This window comes from Callorhinus ursinus, unplaced genomic scaffold (genome assembly GCF_003265705.2).
Source record: "Callorhinus ursinus isolate GAN/ISIS: 27379988/994484 unplaced genomic scaffold, GSC_fseal_2.0 scaffold6, whole genome shotgun sequence".
NCBI classification, from domain to species: domain Eukaryota; kingdom Metazoa; phylum Chordata; class Mammalia; order Carnivora; family Otariidae; genus Callorhinus; species Callorhinus ursinus.
In genome coordinates, this window is record NW_027397068.1 from 6,514,479 (window position 1) to 6,534,684 (window position 20,206).

General features: G+C 35.1%; 1 protein-coding gene across 3 annotated transcripts in view; it reads left to right on the forward strand.

The window, feature by feature from the left end:
• CYB5R4 (cytochrome b5 reductase 4) overlaps positions 1 to 20,206 on the forward strand; it is an 83,828-nt gene that overhangs the window by 40,166 nt on the left and 23,456 nt on the right. For 2 of the 3 annotated variants that reach the window (XM_025862032.2, XM_025862057.2), the window contains 5 exons: positions 815 to 875; positions 2,510 to 2,567; positions 4,833 to 4,926; positions 6,964 to 6,996; positions 8,999 to 9,121. In XM_025862032.2, coding sequence (XP_025717817.1) covers positions 815 to 875; positions 2,510 to 2,567; positions 4,833 to 4,926; positions 6,964 to 6,996; positions 8,999 to 9,121 — 369 coding nt within the window. The remainder of the gene's footprint in view (positions 1 to 814; positions 876 to 2,509; positions 2,568 to 4,832; positions 4,927 to 6,963; positions 6,997 to 8,998; positions 9,122 to 20,206) is intronic. The other variant, XM_025862041.2, reaches the window with a different exon arrangement.

The following is a 20,206-nucleotide window of genomic DNA, read 5'->3' on the forward strand; positions in this document are numbered from 1 at the left end:
CTCCAGAGCTCTTCCACGTCTCAGAGTTTTCATTTGAAAACCACAGTTTTAGTGGGCTTTTAAAATGCTGTGTTGATGCATGCCCACAAGAATGACTAAGATGGAAAAAAACACCATGTGCCATTGAGGTTGTGGAGCATCTGGAACTCTCAGACATTTCTGGTAAAAAAGTGTAAATCAGTACAACCACTTTGGAAAAGTGTTTAGCCACATCTACTAAAGCTGAACATACACATAGCTTATAAACTTACCAGAAATGTGGATATATGTTCTTTAAGAATGTACATGTGCATATACAAGAATGTTTATAACAGTGCTATTTGTGTCTAATAGCCAAAAACTGGAAACAACCCAAATGTCCGTCAACAGAAGAATGTATAAATTCTCGTATATATATATACACAATGTAGTAGCATTCAACAGCAGGGGTAAAATCTCAGAAACCTCCAGGTTTGACTTACTGCTTACTATCAATCATGCTTATTTGATGTAAGGCCTGTAATGCAGGACAAAAAAAGCTAGGCCAAAAGACAAAATATCTTATGATTACATTTTATAAAGGTCAAATATAGGCAAAAACTAACGATACTAGAAGTCAGAATAATGAGTATCCTTGGAGGAGAGGTGGTGATTGGAAGGGGGCATAGGATGGGTGCTAACTACAAGGGTATGTTTTACTTTATGAAAATGCATTACGTAGTACATCTCTGATTTGTGTCCTTTTATGATATTTTAATACCTTTACTAAAAAGCAAAAAAAGATAAATATATGCTTTCTAGATGAACTGTAGCTCTTTTGTTTTTCTTTGTGAAGGCATGCTTCCCAAGAGCCAAGTATCAGATACACTTGCCAAAGAAGGTCCTAGTTCTCCAAGGTATGCATTCTTGTTTTGCTTTTTTAAAGCTAAATCAGTTCTACACCAAAACATACACATTAAAAAAAAATAAACAGCTCTGACTTTGAGTTATTGCCTACTCTATTAATCATGCGTCTTTGACACAAGAACAAAGTGTCCCATTTATCAGGCATTGTTGGAGAATGAGCTGTTTTCTGCAAATGTGAATTTTTAGTGTAACTGAAGTTTGATCCAATTTAAAGACCATTGTGTTTAAATCTCTGTGTTTAAAAAAAAACTTTAAACGTAAAAAACTTCAAAAATATTTTTAACTTTAAAAAACTACTCAAAAATATTTTTTTCTGATTATAAAGTATACATTCATGGTAGAAAACTTGAAAAATACAGAGAAATACAAAAAAGCAGGTGATAAAATCAGTCATAATCTATCAACTCTAGATATATACTTAATATTTGGTTTATTCTACCCAGTTTGATTCGTATAACACCTATTTCTGTGTTATTCTATTTTGATAATACTGGCATTGCAATGTATTTATGAGCAATTTCCTATGTCATTAAATATTCTGCAAAAGCATTTTTGTCTCCCTTCCATCATATGACCATACCATAATTTATTCAACTACTATATCCTGTTTTTAAAGTGTACTGCACAGCAACTGTCTTAGTATATTATTTGATCCATATGTATTTTTGTTAATGTTAACATTTCAGATGCCTTCAGGGTTATGAGTATTCTTTGTGATTTTTTTTCTCTTTCTGCCTTTCTCTCTACCACCAGCCCATAACAGCAGCATCGTGTTATGTTTGTTAAATCTATTTAAGTATTTCATACACAGTTTTAACTGAAGGGCATGAGGAAACCTCTAGGATTTACCAGTGGGTGTCCTTATGTATGTAATAAGTGCAAAAACAGTATCAGTTTGATGAACACCTATTACAAAACAGAAGTTTTACCTTAAGTTTTCCTGTTGAACCATTAAAAGACCTTGATTAATTAATATCTCTAATAATAATATATTTGTGACAGGGAGGAGTGAAGGTAATAAGTATGTAGATTTTGTCATGTTTCTTAAAAAAATATGTTGTGTTACTGCTCTGATAAAAGATTTTAGTAGAATGTAACCTTTCTAAAAAGTATCTTATCAAGGGGTGCCTGGGTGGCTAGTCGGTTAAGCGTCTGCATTCGGCTCAGGTCATGAACCCAGGGTCCTGGGATCAAGCCCCGCATCAGGCTCCCTGCTCAGCGGGAAGCCTGCTTCTCCCTCTCCCATTCCCCCTGCTTGTGTTCCCTCTTTGCTGTGTCTCTCTCTGTCAAGTAAATAAAATCTTTTTTTTTAAAAAAAGTATCTTATCAAGGGGATATTGTTTGTTTTAATCCAAGTTGGAATACGTGTTAGTATAGGTATTTTAAATTCAGAAGTAATTACCACTTATATAATGGTAAGACACCCCCCCATTATTTAGAAAAAAAGTGTACCTAGAGAAATATATTTCTCACTGTAGATTTTAAGCCATATATTTAAAATCATATACTTATGTTAAGTCATATATTTTTAAACCATATATATTTTTAAATCATATATTTAATGATTTAATATATTTAGTACAAGATTGTCAATGTAATTATTCATTCTTTTAATATTTTACAGCTATGACTGGTTCCAGACAGACTCTTTAGTCACCATTGTCATATATACTAAACAGAAGGTAAACTTAAAAATCAGAAAAAAAGTAAATGCTCAACAAATGTTAGCTATTTTCTAAGCACTCTTATATTAACTTATTTACTCACAGAAACTCCATGGAGTAGCTTTTTTTTTATTGTTATGTTAATCACCATATATTACATCATTAGTTTTTGGTGCAGTGTTCCATGATTCATTGTTTGTTCATAACACCCAGTGCTCCATGCAGAAAGTGCCCTCCTCAATACCCATCACCAGGATAACCCATACCCCTCCCCCCCTCCCCTCTAGAACCCTCAGTTTGTTTTTCAGAGTCCATCATCTCTCATGGTTCGTCTCCCCCTCTGACATACTCCCCTTTTCTTCCTCTCCTGTTATCTTCTTCTTTTTCTTTTTTTCTTAAAATATGTTGCGTTATTTGTTTCAGAAGTACAGATCTGTGATTCAACAGTCTTGCACAATTCACAGCGCTCACCATAGCACATACCCTCCCCAATGTCTATCACCCAGCCACCCCATCCCTCCCACCCCCAACCACTCCAGTAACACTCAGTTTGTTTCCTGAGATTAAGAATTCCTCATATCAGTGAGGTCATGTGATACATGTCTTTCTCTGATTGACTTATTTCACTCAGCATAACACCCTCCAGTTCCATCCACGTCGTTGCAAATGGCAAGATCTCATTCCTTTTGATGGCTGCATAATATTCCATTGTGTATTCCATGGAGTAGCTTAAATAATTTACCCAACGCCACACAGTAAGTGGCAGGTCTAGCATTTTGAACCCAGGCAGCCTGGCTCCAGAGTATATACTCTTAACAACCATGCTATAGTCTCATTAAAAAAGCTAAACTAGGAAATTTATACTTTGTGTGTGTGTGTGTGTGTGTGTTTTAAGCATGGATAACAAAAGTGAGAATCCCAGTTAACTTTATTGTAAGAACTAATTTCCTGCACATAAATTGGGATTTGAGAGACAGTAGAGACTGTATTACTGTGGCTTAGTAAGCTTAAACCACGAATGGGATTCAAATGCCCTCTTGAAACTAAAATTAAGGAGACAGTTGATTTACTAAGTACTTATTGAACTCCTACTTTATTTGCAACACTATTTAAGAATTCAGGGATCTAATGATGAGTCACATATGTAGATACTTGGCTTTCATGGGACTTACAGTCTGGAAAATCAGATAAATACACAGACAACGTATAACATCTCCAAATAGACCTTCAGCAATTGGCAAGATTCCCACACTCAAGGAACCATGTGAATTTAAAGACAAGTTCTGGCAGCTAGGAATTTCTGAGACTGCATGCTGTGATTTCCCCTGACTGTAGCAGTGTGGAATGAACAGGCTCTCTGCCTGATACAACCCAGAGGGCCAGAGGCACTGCCTGAACCCCTTCCACTCCCTCTTGTCTCCTCCTCATCATGCAGTCCAAAACCAAGAGGGCACAGCCTAGGGAAGTTGGGGTCTACTCCCGTTAGTAATATCAGTGAGGCACGGGGGATGAATGACTGAGGGAAGGGGGAAGATTTCTATGTGGAATAATGTGTTCAGTGTATGGTATAAATGATAGGTGCTGAGGCTATGTAGAAATTAGAGATATCTAAAAATTTGTTAGTGAATTTTTCTTATAAGCTGAAGTCAGAGGTTGTGTAATTTGCCCAGCATCATGTAATAGTAGAAAGATTAAAATCAACATACATATCTTGATTGCTGGTCTGATTCTATTTTTTTCCAAATTATTTATTCAACAAATATTTATTGAGCACCTACTAGGTACTAAGCAATATTCTAGATAGTCCCATACATTTAGAGCTTAGAGATGAGTGGGTGAGGTAGACTTTAAGCAGAGACAAATATATCATTAAAATTGCACTATGTGGGGGCGCCTGGGTGGCTCAGTCTTTAAGCATCTGCCTTCGGCTTGGGTCATGATCCTAGGGTCCTGGGACCGAGCCCCACCTCAGGCTCCCTGCTCAGCGGGAAGCCTGCTTCTCCCTCTCCCACTCCCCCTGCTTGTGTTCCCTCTCTCGCTGTCTCTCTCTCTCTCTCTCTCTGTCAAATAAATAAATAAAATCTTTAAAAAAAAATTGCACTGTGTGTTTTGAAGGAGAACTGGGTTGTATGAGAAAAAAACAGGATTAACTACCTTTACTCATCTTGTGAATTCTATAAAGAAGTGCCATATGAACATCCATGGATCATCTTAAAAGTACAATTGTAGAAATTTGGGGAAAATTTTACTTTTTAATCTTTCTCTTTTTGCTTTCTGTTCAAGGATATTAACTTAGACTCAGTAATAGTTGATCATCAGGATGATTCCTTTAGAGCAGAAACAATTATCAAGGATTATTCATATATTATACATATGGGTAAGTACTTTATATTAATATACAACTCCAGTTTCCTTTAAGGTTGGCAATAACTTGGTCTACAGTCTAGGTAGCCATAATATTTTATCTGATATTGTCAATTGGTTTGTCACTTTTAATCAATTTCTATTGTTTTTTCTTTATACTAATGTTAGGGCTAGGAGATGGCAGCATGACCTCATTTTTCCCAAGTTTAAATAATTGGATGCAGTCAAAATCAGTCATAATATGAAATATTTGTTTTCCTGGCTTTGTTAAGTGTCTTTTACTTGACACCTACAAACAAATCTCTGGAGGCCTGTCACGTGCTCCTACCAAGCAGCCATCCCTAAGTGCTGGTTCCTTGGGCCTGGTTTTTGCCGGCTCTGTCATGGGAAGTCAGAGGCTGCAGCATGGACCATAAGGTTGTGTTGTATTCCTCAGCCACCTGTTCCTTCATGACAAGAGATCAACTGTACAATCACTTCTGTCTGCTTTGAGAAATTAGAGATCAGAAGAAAGAAACCAGGAACTAAAATCTGGAATCAAAAGTACCAGATTCTTAATCCGCTTTTCATCCAAATGACACTAGGATTTCACCCTTTTCTTCTCTAATGAAGGTGATATTACTCTAGTTAGAAGGTAGAAATGAAGCAATAAAAACAACAATAAAAAGAAAATTGTGTTTTAAGCAGGTGTTCTTATATTAAGAACATATCATTTACTTTTGCGAAACAGAGACTGATTCCCCAGACATCAGCTGACTCAGGATTCTGTTCACTGCTTTATTGTGTTAATGAAGTACCTTTTGTCTTGAATTTGATCAGAGTTGATAAATGTTTTTTCTTTCCTATTTTCTCCATTCAGTAGATTAATCAAACTGGAACCTTAAACTTTTCTTCTAGAAATAATAGCTTGTCCTGTTTTTTTCTTAGCATAAGCTCTAACGCATAGGGAGGGGCGCCTAGGTGGCTCAGTCGGTTAAGTGTCTCACTTTGGCTCAGGTCATGATATCTGGGTCCTGGGATCGAGCCCTGCATCTGGCTCCCCACTCTTCAGGGGAGTCTGCTTCTCGCTGCCCACTGCCCCTCCCCCTGCCTGTGCCCTCTCTCTCTCTCATAAATAAAAAATCTTAAAATAAAAGATCTAATGTATATTGCCTCTTAGGGGAGAGTTTTAACGAAACACTCAGATGTCTAGAAAAATATACGTTACTCATTAGCACTGCATTTTTCTTTAAGTAAAACCTCTGTGCCACCATCTATTATGTTTCAAATACTTTATGGCTAATTTTGTTCCCACTATAGCGAACAATACATAACACACAATACAAAAGAAACAAAAATTCCACGGTCAAAAAATATGACACTGTTGGATGCTGATACTGGATTGGAAAAACTAAAATAATGTAGAATTGTAAGTTCCAGATAACCATATTAACACAGTGAAGTTTAGAGCCGATGTCTGTAAAAACATTTCTTGCATCTCTCTCCCCCTTCTGGAATGCAGTTTCCATAAGGGCAATGGTTTTTCTCTTTCTTTAACTGTTGTATCGATAATGCCTAGAAAGTAACACATAGATATGCAATAATTTTCTTTCAATAGCTGAATAAATATTCAACCTTAGAGAACAATAAGGAAGAGAAAACGGAGCCAGACCCAGGCCTGGCCTGTACGCACATGTGTACCTGTGCACACATAGAGCATGCAGACCGCAGGTGCTGCCTCCCTACCTACCCTGCTCCCTTCTTGGCTTGTAAGTTTGTCATTCTGGGACCATGCTTTGGACTAGTGTGGTTACCTGCTTGTGGGCAATTGGGTATTTGCTCCTCAACAGGGAGAGAAATTGAAAAGTTGAAAACCTGTATGTATTTATATTTAAATAGTTGGACATTTGGGTCGTGTACAGTTTTTTTCTCCTGGCTGTCAGAATATGTTTTACTTATCTTGAAAGATTTGAAATAGTGCATGTAAGAACTGTTTAGATGATCTTACATGGTGTTCATAGACTGTGTGAATTGAAGTTGGATTTTAACTAGACTTATTTTTCTTTCCTAGGGCTAAGTCATGAAATTCAAGAAGATTTTTCTGGTAAGCTACCGAAAAATAATCATGTGTATATATACACCTACATATATACATATATATATATATAGGAAGAGACAGAGAGAGAGAAAATCAGCATTTGTCTCATTTTTCATATGTATTTTTCATATTGCAAAACAAAGATGTGACATTTTCTATATAAACAAATACATTAATTTTTTATAAATATGTTCTTCTCCCTCTGGTTTCAGGTTTTTTCTCCTTTTTTTTTCTTTTTCCTTGTTGCTTTCATCTTTCTATACTTTCCTTTTTCTCTCCTAATTTTCTTCTAAAATTCTTGTCTTCTTTCCATTCTTCCTTCCTTCCTTATTTCTGCCCTCCTCCTGACATGCAATATGTAGAAATATACTAGACCAGACAAATTTTTCTTAGGCATATATATATACATAAATGTGTAATGTTCACAGAGCATAATAAGTTATGAATATTGCTGCATATAAAAGTACAGTGTGGATTTCACAAAACTTTAACAACAGAAGATTCATAGAATAGTGGTTTCTTGTTTTTTTGTCTTTTGTTTTTAGCTCTGTTGATGTGTAATTGACAAAATTATAATAGATTTAATTGCATGATGATTTGATATGTGTATACATTGTAAAAAGATTCCCACAATCCAGTTAACACATCCATCACCTCACATATTTACTTTTTTGTGTGTGAGACCACTGTCTTAGTAAATTGGAATTATACAATATTATCAACAGAGTTACCATGGTTATACATTAGGTCCTCAGACTTATACATGTCTTAACTGAAAATTTGTACCCTTTTGTCATCCTCTCCCCATCCCTTACCCCGCCCCCCCCCCACCAGCCCGGCAACCACCATTCTACTCTCTTTTTAATGAGTATGTGACTTTTTTTTTCCTTTCAAGATACTACATATAAGTGATACCAGGCAGTATTATCTTCTCTGTCTGGCTTATTTCATTTAGCATAAAGCCTCTGGGTTCATATGTTGTTGCAAATGGAAGGATTTCTTTCTTTTTTTTAGGCTGAACTATATTTCATTATATAGCTATAGATATATAGAGATATGTACACACATATATGTGTAAACATATATATTTAAAAACATATGTATATGTAATTTCTTTTTTTAAAGTACTATCAGAATACCTTACACTGGTTCTGTGCTTTCTCTTTCCTATATATGGGAGCAAGCTCTGTGAATTGTATAAATTAAAATCAAGGACCATGTTTATGTATTTGTTAAGCTTCAAATCAGTGCTCATTGAAATGAATGTGTTTGACTATCTTAAAAAGTTATTGTTAAGTTGCTGTTGAATTACGTGTTTACCTTGAGGAAGAACAGATTGTTTCTAAAGACAAACTGAAATATACTTTAGATCCGTAAAAGCATATTCAATTCATAAACTTTAACCAGTATATAAAAGTCTGTATTTTGTTATTATACCCATATATTCTGAACTCAGTCAAAAATTAAAAAGTACCCTAAAAGGTCTTTAATTATTTAAGATTCATATGTACTTTATAATGATTCATGCGGCTTTTTCTTTGTTTACTCAGTTCAGTATTGATCTACTGAATTTATTCATAAGAACCCCTCAGATCCCAATTAAGAAATGGAAGAGTATAAATTAAATTTGCTTTCATAGGTCCACTCAATGACTAATTTGTATATGTTAGGTCCCTCCTTTTTTTTTTTTTTTTTTAAAGCTATGTGTTAAGTACTTGCCATGGCCATATTTGAACTTGTATGAAAACTAGCAATACATGTTAGTTTGGCCCTTGATAAATTAGTTTGAAAAAAGTTAATTTGATTCATAAAATAAAATAAGCTGGATTTAATATCATTTAAGGCATAAACAATTTTGACGAATATGTTTAGAGTCTTATCTTACTAATAATGATCCCTGTTATTCGTATCAGATCAGGACATTTGTATTGTTTGAGAAAGACTGATTTTAAAGTAATGTGTTATGTTTAGTTTCAATGAATACAAATGGAATTTATCTTCTTTTTAGTGCGGGTTGTTGAGAATGTGGGAAAAATAGAAATTGTCCTAAAGAAAAAAGAGGATACTTCTTGGAAACGTCTTGGTCACCCCCTAGAGAATCATAATTTACTTATTCCAAAGAAAGATACAGGTATGCTGCACTATTATTTTGTGTCCTGTGTCCATGAAATCATTGTGTCATGGTGCAATTGTTTGGAAGGCTATTTTGGGAGGGGCCAAAGGGCCCTTGTATCTCCCTGTAAGAAGTTATAGAAGGACATCGTATCTGTTTTCCTCCTTTTATCAAATTGAGATATGATTGACATATAATATACTAGTTTCTGGTATATAACATAATGATTTGATATTTATAGACTTTGTGAAATGATCATTACAGTAAGTCTAGCTAACATCCATCACTGTACAGTCACAAAAACTTTTTTTCTTGTGATGAGCTCTTTTAAAATCTGCTTTCTTAGCAACTTTGAAATATTCATTACTGTATTATTAACTGTAGTCACCATGCAGTATGTTATGTCCCCATGATTTATTTATTTTAGAGCTGGAAGTTTGTACCTTTTAACCCTCTTCACATATTTTGCCCACCCCACCACCTCCACCTTTGCCAACCACCAGTCTGTTTTCTGTATCTCTGAGCTTGGGTTTGTTTATTTGTTTTGTTTTGGTTTTTTAGATTCCATATGTAAGCGAGATCATACAGTATTCGTCTCTCTGTGTCTGACTTGTTTCACTTAGCATAATGTCCTCAAGAGCCATCCATGTTGTCACAAGTGGCAGGCCTTTATTCTTTTTTAAAATAGCTGTATCTGTGTATACATACACACCATATCTTCTTTATCCATTCATTTATCAGTGGACACTTAGGTTGCTTCCATATCTTGGCTACTGTACATAATCTCGATGAACATGGAGGTATACATATATTTCCAAATTAGTGTCTTTGTTTTCTTCAGATAAATACCCAGAAGTGGCATACTCATCATATGGTACTTCTATTTTTAATTTTCTGAGAAACCTCCATGCTGTTTCCCATAGTGGCTGCACCAATTTACATTCCCTCCAGCAGTGCGTAACAGTACCCTTTTCTCCGCATCTTTGCCAACACTTGTGATTTCTTGTCCTTTTGATAATAGCCATTCTCACAGGTGTGAGGTGATATAGCTCATTGTAGTTTTAATTTACATTTCCCTGATGGTTAGCGATGTTGAGCACCTTTTCATGTACTTATTGGCCATCTGTATGTCCTCTTTGGAAAAATGTCTCTGGGTCCTTTGAATTTTTTTTTTTTAGATTTTTAATCTATTTTTTAATCGATTGTGTTTTTGCTGTTGAGTTGTATGAGTTTTTTCATATATTTTGGATATTAACCTTTTATCAGATATAAGATTTGCAAATATTTTCTCCCATTCAGGTTTCCTTTTCATTTTGTTGATGGTTTTCTTTTTTAATTTTTTATTTAAATTCAATTTAGTTAACATGTACTTTATTATTAGTTTCAGGGGTAGCATTTAGTGATTCATCAGTTGCATATAACATCTAGTGCTCATTACATCAAGTGCCCTCCTTAATGTCCATCACCCAATTATCCCATTTCCCCCACCCAACTCCCCTCCAGCAACCCTCAGTTTGTTTCCTATAGTTAAGAGTCTCTTATGGTTTGCCTCCCTCTTTATTTTCATCTTATTTTATTTTCCTTCTCTTCCCCTATGGTCCTCTGTTTTGTTTCTTAAATTCCACATGTGTGAAATCATATGGTAAATGTCTTTCTCAGACTGACTTATTTTCCTTAGCATAATGTCCTATTGTTCCATCCGTGTCATTGCAAATGACTAGCTTTCATTCTTTTGGATGACTGAGTAATATTCTATTACACACACACACACACACACACACACACACACACACACACACAATCTTCTTCATCCCTTCATCTATTGATGAATATCTGGGCTCTTTCCATTTTTTGGCTATTGTAAATATTGCTGCTATAAACGATAGGGTTCGTGTGCCCCTTTCAAACTCTATGTTTGTATCCTTTGGATAAATACCCAGTAGTGCAATTGCTGGGTCAAAGGGCAGCTCTATTTTTAACTTCTTGAGGATCCTCCCTACCGTTTTCCAGAGTGGCTGTACCAGTTCGCATTCCCACCAACAATGTAAGAGGGTTCCCCTTTCTCCACATCCTTGCCAACATCTGAGTTGTTAATTTTAACCATTCTGACCAGTGTGAGATGGTATGTCATTGTGGTTTTGATTTATATTTCCCTGATACCGAGTGATGCTGAGCATTTTTTCATGTGTCTGTTGGCCATTGTATGTCTTCTTTGGAGAAATGTCTGTTCATGTCTTCTGCCAATTTCTTGACTGGATTATTTGTTTTTTTGGTGTTGACTTTGTGCAAATATTGTCGATGGTTTTCTTTTCCGTGTAGAAGCTTTTTAGTTTGATGTAGTGTCCCACTTTATTTTTGCTTTTTTTGCCTTTGATTTTGATGTCAGGTCCAAAAAATCATTGCTAGGATCAACGTCAAGGAGCTTACCATCTGTTTTCTTCTAGGAGTGGATGGTTTCAGGTCTTAAATTCATGTCTTTATTAATCTGCTTTAATTTTTGTGTATGGTATAAGATAATAAGCTATTTTCGTTATTTTGCCTGTTGTGTCCTATTTTCCTAGCACCATTTATTTGAAGGGACTGTCCTTTCCCCATTGTATATATTCTTGCCTCTTTTGTCATAAATTATATAATCAGTTGACATGTATATATATATCAATATGGGTTTATTTCTGGGTTCTCTGTTCTGTTCTATTGATCTATATGTCTGTTTTTATGGCTACTGTACTGTTTTGCTTACTATAGCTTTGTGGTATAGTTTGAAAACTCCGAGTATGATACCTCCAGCTTTGTTCATTATCAGGATTGCTTTGGCTATTTGAGGGTTTTCTGATTCCATACAAATTTTAGGATTAATTATTTTAGTTCTGTGAAACACACTATTGGTATTTTGATAGTGATTACACTGAATCTATAGATTCCTTTGGGTAGTATGGACATTTTTTTAAAACAATACTCATGGATTCCTACAATTCATGAGCATAGTATTTTTTTCCATTTATTTGTGTCAGTGTCAGTTTCTTCCATCTATATCTTACAGTTTTCAGAGTACAGGTTTTTCACCTCCTTGGTTAAATTTATTCCTAGGTATTTTATTCTTTTTGATACAATTGTAAATGAGATTGTTTTCTCAATTTCTCTTTCTGATAGTTCATTATTAGTGTATAGAAATGCAACAGATTTTTTTGTGTATTGATTTCATATCCTGCAACTTCATTTATAATTTCTAACAGCTTTTTGGTGGAGTCTTTAGGGTTTTTTTTATATAATATTATATCATCTGCAAATAGTGACAGTTTTACGTCTTCCTTTCTAATTTGATGTTTTTTATTTCTTTTTCTTTCCTAATTACTGTGACTAGGACTTCCAGTATTAAATTGAATAAAAGTGGTGAGAGGGGCATCCTTGTCTTGTTCCTGCCATTGAGGATGATGTTAGCTGTGGCCTTGTCCTTCACAACCTTTATTACATTGAGGTGTGTTCCCTCTCTACCCACTTTGTTAAAAGTTTCTGTCATAAATGGGTGTTGAATTTTGTCAAATGCTTTTTCTGCATCTATTGAGATGATCATATGATTTCTATCTTCCATTTATTAATGTACTATATCACATTCATTGATGTGTGGGTGTTGAACCATTCCTGTGTCCCTAGGATAAATCCTTCTTGATCATGGTGTATGATCCTTTTAATGTATTGTTGAGTCCAGTTTGTTGATATTTTGTTGAGGATTTTTACATTTATGTTCATCAAGGTATTGGCCTGTAACTTTACTTTGAATGTTTGGTAGAATTCACTAGTGAAGACATCTGATCTTGGACTTTCTTGGGAGGTTTTTACTCACTGATTCAATCCTTTCTAATAATTGGTCATTGAGATTTTCTGTTTTTTCATGGTTTGGTCTTGAAAGATTGTATGTTTCCAGAAATTTATCTACTTCCTCTAGGTTGTTCAATTTGTTGATGTATAATTGTTCATAGAATTCTTTTATGATCCTTTATATTTCTGTGGTACCAGTTGTAACATCTCTTTTGTTTCTGATTTTATTGAGCCCTACTTTTTTTCTTGGTGGCTCTAGCTAAAGGTTAGTCAATTCTGTTTATCTAATCGGGGTACCAACTCTTGGTTTCATTGATCTCTTTTATTGTCCTATTAGTCTCTGTTTCATTTATTTCCACTCTGATCTTTAATATTTTCTTCCCTCTATTAACTTAGTGCTTCATTTGTTCTTCTTTTTCTCGTTCTTTGAGATGTAAAGCTAGGTTGTTTATTTGAGATTTTTTTGTTTATTGAGGTAGGTATTTAGCACTATGAACTTCCTCTTAGAACTGCTTTTGCTGCGTCCCATAAATTTTGATATGTTGTATTTCCTTTTCATTTGTCTCGAAGTTTTTTTGATTTCTCCTTTGATTTCTTTGTTGATCCATTGGTTGTTCAAGCATACTGTTTAATCTCCACACATTTGTGAATTTTTCACTTTTCTTGTGATTGATTTCTAGTTTCATACCATTATAGTGGGAAAAGATGTTTGATATGATTTTAATCTTCTTAAATGTATTAAACTTGTTTTGTGATCTAACATATGTGGAGAATGTTCCTTCTGCACTTGAGAAGAATGTGTATTCTGTTACTTTTGGGTGGAATGTTCTGTGTTTATCTACTAAGTCAGTCTGGTCTGTTGTGTCATTTAAGGCCAGTGTTTCCTTATTGATTTCCTTCCTGGTATAAGTGGGATATTAAAGTCCCTTACTATTACTATATTGTCAGTGTCTCCCATTAGGTCTGTTAATATTTGGTTGATATATTTGGGTACTCTAGCCTCTGTTGGGTACGTAAATAGTTACAAATGTTATATCCTCTTGTTGGATTCATCCCTTTATCATTATGTAATAATGCCTTCTTTGTCTCTGATTACGGTCCATGTTTAAAGTCTATTTTGTGTGATATAATATAGCTAACCCAGCTTTCTTTGGGTTTCCATTCTCATGGAATATATTTTTTCATCCCTTTGCTTTCCATTTGTGTGTCTCCTCACATCTGAAGTGAGTCTCTTGTAAGCTATATATAGATGGGTCCTGTTTTTTAATTCATTCAGCTACTTTATGTCTTTTGACTGGAGGATTTAGTTCATTTACATTTAAAGTGATTATAGAAGTGTACTTTTTGCCATCTTGTGAATTGTTTTCTGGCTGTTTTGTAGTTCTCTGTTCCTTTCTTCTTCTCTTGCTCTCTCCCTTTGAGATTTGATGACTTTCTTTAGTGTTACTCTTCGGATTACTTTTTTGGTACCTTTCATATATCCACTGTAGGTTTTTGCTTTATGATTACCATGAGGCTTACATATAAAAATCTGTATTTGTAATGGTCTATTTTAAGTTGATAGCAACTTAGGTTTGAATGCATTCTACAAGTCTACATTTTTAATCTTTCCCTACACCCACATTTTATGTTTTTGATGTCACATTTAATAAGAACCTTTTTCTTGTGTAAACTTTAAATAATTATTGTAGTTATAGTTGTTTTTATCACTTTTGTCATTAGCCTTCATACTAGCTTTATAAATGATTAATCCACTACCTTTACCATATATTTACCCTTACCAATGAAATTTATACTTTCATATATTGTCTTGTTACTAATTAGTGCTTTTTCTTTTCAGCTTAATGAAGTACCTCTAACATTTCTTGTAAGACTGGTTTAGTGGTGATGAACTCCTTTAGCTTTAACTTGTTTGGAAAACTCTTTTGTTTTTAATAGAGATTCAATTTCAGCCTCTACTATCGAATGTTTAGACATTACAAAGTTATTAGATAGTGATATCTGAATGGAGAAGCCCACTTGTGCTTAGACTGTTGTTCAACCATTTACTCCTTCCTTCAGGTTCCTTTTTATAACAGGTGCACAACCAAGTTTTTTTTTTTTTTAATTTTATTTTATTGTGTTATGTTAGTCACCATACAGTACATCATTAGTTTTTGATGTAGTGTTCCATGATTCATTGTTTTTGTATAATACCCAGTGCTCCATGCAGTACATGCCCTCCTTAATACCCATCACCAGTCTAACCCATCCCCCCACCCCTTCCCCTCTAAAACCCTCAGTTTATTTCTCAGGGTCCATAGTCTGTCATGGTTCATCTCCCCTTCCGAATTCCCCCAACCAAGTTTAAGTTTATACCTTGTATGCACATCTAATTTTTTTATATTAAAGAAGATGTGTTTATTTTTTTCTGCTTATCTAAACCATTGTCTCAGTTTATTCCTAAAGGATGTAATCCATTTCCTTCTTCATTTCATTTCTTCATTCATTTCCCTCTTTCCTTTATTTTTTTAGGTTTTTAATGTTAGTATAACATTTATAGAAAGGGATGAATATTGTAAGTGTTCTACCTGATGAATTTTCACATAGTAAATGTACACTATCTTTTTGGAAATTGGCAGGACTTGCTCTTTGAAATTTCACAATTTGATATGCCTTAATTTGGGTCTGTTTTCATTTTTCATGCTGGCTCTTTCTCCTTTGTGCTATCTTTTCATTATGGAAACTTATGACCTTCAGTCCTGAGAAATAACTGATTTTCCTTCTCTTCATAGTCTGTTTTTGGTCTAGAAGTGTTCTTATTTTAAACCTTTTAAACTTCTAAATAGCTCATTTTTTTCTCTCTTATTTTCAATTTTGCCCTTTTCTATTTTTTGAGTGATTTCTTTAGCTGTGACTTTCAGCTCTTCTACTGAGTTACTTATTTCTACTGTCATATTTTTAACTCCTAAGAACTCTTGATTTCTGTTCCTTTGTTTTAGCATCCTATTCTTTTTTTTTTTTTTTTTTTTCTTAAGAGAGGGAGAGAGGGGCAGGCAGGGGCAGAGGGAGAGAAAGAATCTTAAGTAGGCACCATGCCCAGCATGAAGCCCGACACAGGTCTCCGTCTCACAACCCTGAGATCATGACCTGAGGTGAAATCAAGAGTTGGATGCTTAACCGACTGAGCCCCCCGGGTGCCCCTAGCATCCTATTCTTAGTAGCCTCTCTTATCTTTTAATTCCTGATAGAGCTTTTGTGTTTCCCTTTCCCTGTGCAACCTGTGTCCCCAAAGTTTGTTTGTTTAGTCTGTCTTTCATATTAGATGCTTTCTTTGAGGGTCTGCTCATCCTTGACTATCTACTCATATTTCTGGGGGTAGAACTCTAAAAGCTGCTCAGAAATGTGCATGTGGGTGTGACTTATTGACAGTAATGTTAATTATATGGGTGGATTGTTTCCTTGTTGCCGAGTTCAATGCCAGTATTTTGTCAGAGTCTTGAGAGTGGACCGTCTCCTACTTTGCACCCAGAATTTCAGAAGTCCAATACAGCATACTGTATTAGTTGCTAAGGCTGCCATAACAAAGTACCAGACTGGGTGGCCTGATAACAGAAATTTATTTTCTCAATCTAGAGGCCAGAAGTCCAAGATCAAGGTGTTGGCAAAGTTAGTTCCTTCTGATGCTTCTGTCCTTGGCTTGTAGGTGGCCATCTTCACATTATCTTCCCTCTGTGTGTCTGTGCCCCTGATTGCCTCTTTTTACAAAGATATCAATCATATCGGATTAGGGATCACTCCCATTAATGACCTCATTTTCACCTTTTAAAAGAACCTGTCTCCAAGTAGTCACATTGTGAGGTACTGGGGGTTACAGCTTCAACATAGGAAAATTGAGGGGAACACAATTCAGCCTATAACATATACCCAATCCAGAGACCCTTTGTTTTACCCACTCTAGAGAGTACACTTCTAATGTTTCCCCAGAATAGGAGAGGGTCAGTCATGTAGCTATGCTAAGTAGGGGAAGACTTCAGAAAAGGTGAGGGGTGGGAGCATCTAGATTCTTAAATGAACTTTCACCCAGAAAGTGGTTGTTCAGCTCCACCTTCACTCTGATTCCAGATATAACTGGTCCTGCCAATTTCTGAGCCTTCAGGGATTTTTTGTTACAAGTGAGTCATATCTTGGTTTTCTTTACTTCTAATTTAGGATCAGCATTATTGAGTCTGCTGAGTCAGTTACCAGTCATTTCTTTGCCTTGTCAGCTCCTAAAGTTTTGTTGCTTTTTCTTATTTCCATTCTTTCTGTGCTTGCAGGCTTATGCCTTAAAAAACAACCAAACACACACACACACACACACACACACACACACACACACACACACACCTTTGCTATTATTTTAGGGGAGTTAGAAGGAATTAACTGCATGTATTCACTTTAGCATCTTTAAATATTTAAAATTATTATAAATATTTTAAAAATTACAAAGTTATATTTGTGGATAATATTTAATTTCAGAAAAGTTATCAGGTAGCATTATTTTTGAGTAGACATTGTGAGTAGAAAGCTGTTTTAGGCACTGTGTTAATTATTTTCCTGAATGAAAGAACATACACTGACATGAGATTGAAGAATACTTTTTTATAAAGCGACAGACCAACAAGAGCAAGTTCTATAGTACAGACTGAGCATATTCCAAGGTAACCCCAAGCAAACAGATGTGGATAAGTTTTATTGTGAGTGACTCCCTGAAAGAGGTGAATTTCAAGCAGTGTTGTGAAAATAACTTTCAAACAAATAACAAGAAACTATGAAGGGTTTTCCAGGAAGAGCTTCAAATTGTTACTAGGTACTTATTGTGCCAGCATTTTGCAGGTTGTAGAGAAAGAAAAATGTAAGCCACAAGTGGGGAAAGGCCCAAGTAGAATTCTTTTATGGGAGCAGAGGTCTGAATTTTGCGGTATTAGGAAGGGAGAGAAAACAGAGGAATAATAGTGTGATCCAGCAGATCAGAAGAAAAAAGAGAAAAGATAGTAACAATGAAAAGAGATATTACTAAAATGAAATCTCTTGCCCTGGTATTATCTATCTAGTGATTGAAAAATCATAGCAAACCAGATAAAAGCCAAGTCCAAGAAATAAATGATACTAAGAATAAAGGGTGACCTCAATTTGGAAATTGTTAAAATGAGCATCACTCAGGTTTTCTCAGTAATTTCCCAAGGCTTTCCCTGAACTCTTTTGTCTCTGCCATAAATTTCTGCTTGAGTCATGAACCACCACAGTTAGTTTTAGCTTTCTTGTCTGAAATTGAAGCAATGCAGGTATTTTTCATTGAATTGGGTTTTCCACTTTGGAAAATGACTCAGAGTTTAGGGGATGCATTTACTTATGTGACTGAATTAGCAAAGATAATTTCTTCTTTGTTCTTTCCACTCCTTAAATCATGACAGAAATTGTCAGTCACTAACAAAGCTGAATACTTGTATCATCAAATTATTACAATTAAGTTGCTGTCAGTAATGTCAAATGTTTACAGTCCATCACATGGTCCTGGGTTTTCAGTATGTTAAAATTATTGACTCTTACAATACTAGCATGCTAATTTACTCTTATTAAAATTTCTTAGCTAAATGAAGTTTGTTTGAAAATAAGCATGTAAATCTGAAACTTTTGATGTGATACCTTCTCATGGCAAATCTAGAATTTACTTACACAAAAGATTAAAATAAAGCAAAGAACATAATTAGAGTAGAGAAACTACTTCATTTTTACCTTTAATCCAAATGTAATAGTATCAGTGGAACTAGACTACCATTTTTAAGTTGGATGCTTCCCATTTTTTCCCCCAGAGGTGACGATTATGAGTGAACAGTGTGTGTGTGTGTGTGTGTGTGTGAGATGGCTGAGGACCTTGTCTGTCTATTAAGGGTCAGCAACTAATAGGTAATTGGGTTACTATTTCTGTAGCCAACCTAAAATTTTATTTTAATTGCAGTTGCCTTTACTGTGGGGCCTTTGATCATGAGACGGAGTTAGTTTTATAGATTTGCCAACAAACACCTCAGTAAAAACATCAGGATACAAAATTGTAAAGAAGAGTTTTAAAAATTTTGTCACAATTTTGATGTCAGCAGTCACTTATAAACCTTTATGTTAAATATATGTATTGAATCTGTAATTTTAGTCTTTTTAATCTAAGTTGAACTATGTGAAATTGTTGATATTTTACTATTTTTAACCTAGAAAGCTGACAGTTTTGCACGGTGCACGGTTTGACCTGTACTTTCATAATGGCTTCTTAAATGCAGATACCCCCCCCCACACACACACACCCGAGGTGTACTGTCTGTGCTTGTAAATGTGCTTGTGGACACACTGTAAGCAATCCTTTAATTGAGCCTTTCTGTAGGGCCCGTGATTCTGCAGGCAAGACGCTTGCTCACCCTGGACTAGACCATTTTGCAGGTGTAAGAAGAGCCACCCCTACACCTCTCCCCAGTCTTTGCCTGTACATCCATGTTTCTTTGCTGCCTAAAATAAGCATTCAAAATTACTAGAAATGAAGAAGTACTGCAAGTAGCAAAGAAAAACTTCCCTGTGCATTGTTCTCTTCAGTTATCTCCTCTGCCCAGCACACATGAAGTTGTTGCATACTCAGTAACCATACAGTGCTTTGGCATTCTTGGTGTCTTTTTCCGTCTGTTAGAATGGCCCAAATGTGAAATCTGAAGAAACACAGAGTAGATGGGGCAGACTCTGAGTAAGAAATTATTTACTGAATTAAAAGATAAAATGGAAGAAGTTTAAAATCTTAGAATTCAGGTGATTCAGGCACTTGAATATACAGTGTTGGCTGCATTATTAGTTATAGAACAAAAGAGGAAAGGTGATAGGTATAGAGGTGTTCAAATTTAGTGACAGTCTTGCTAACTGGTGTGTGGTCTAAGACTCCATTGAATCTAGTCTTGGAGAAAGAGCTGCCTTTCTCCTAGTTTACCGCTATGTTTAACTCCACAAAATCCTCACCTTGAAAGATTCAGTTTGCATCAGTCTGAGGTAGTAAAACATCTTAATATAACTTTAGGAATATTTTTAACAATAGCTAAAACAAAAAGGAATCTGTGCTTTACTGTCGATTTGATAATACTAATTTAACAATTATGTATGAGAATTCTCAGTCTTTGAGCATTCTCTTTCATTGTGTTTTATTCTAATATATTAATAGACATGTATCCACAGTTACTTATCATCCTTAGTGTTTGAAGACAAGTTGTGGATGTATTCTTTTTTTTTTTTTTTAAG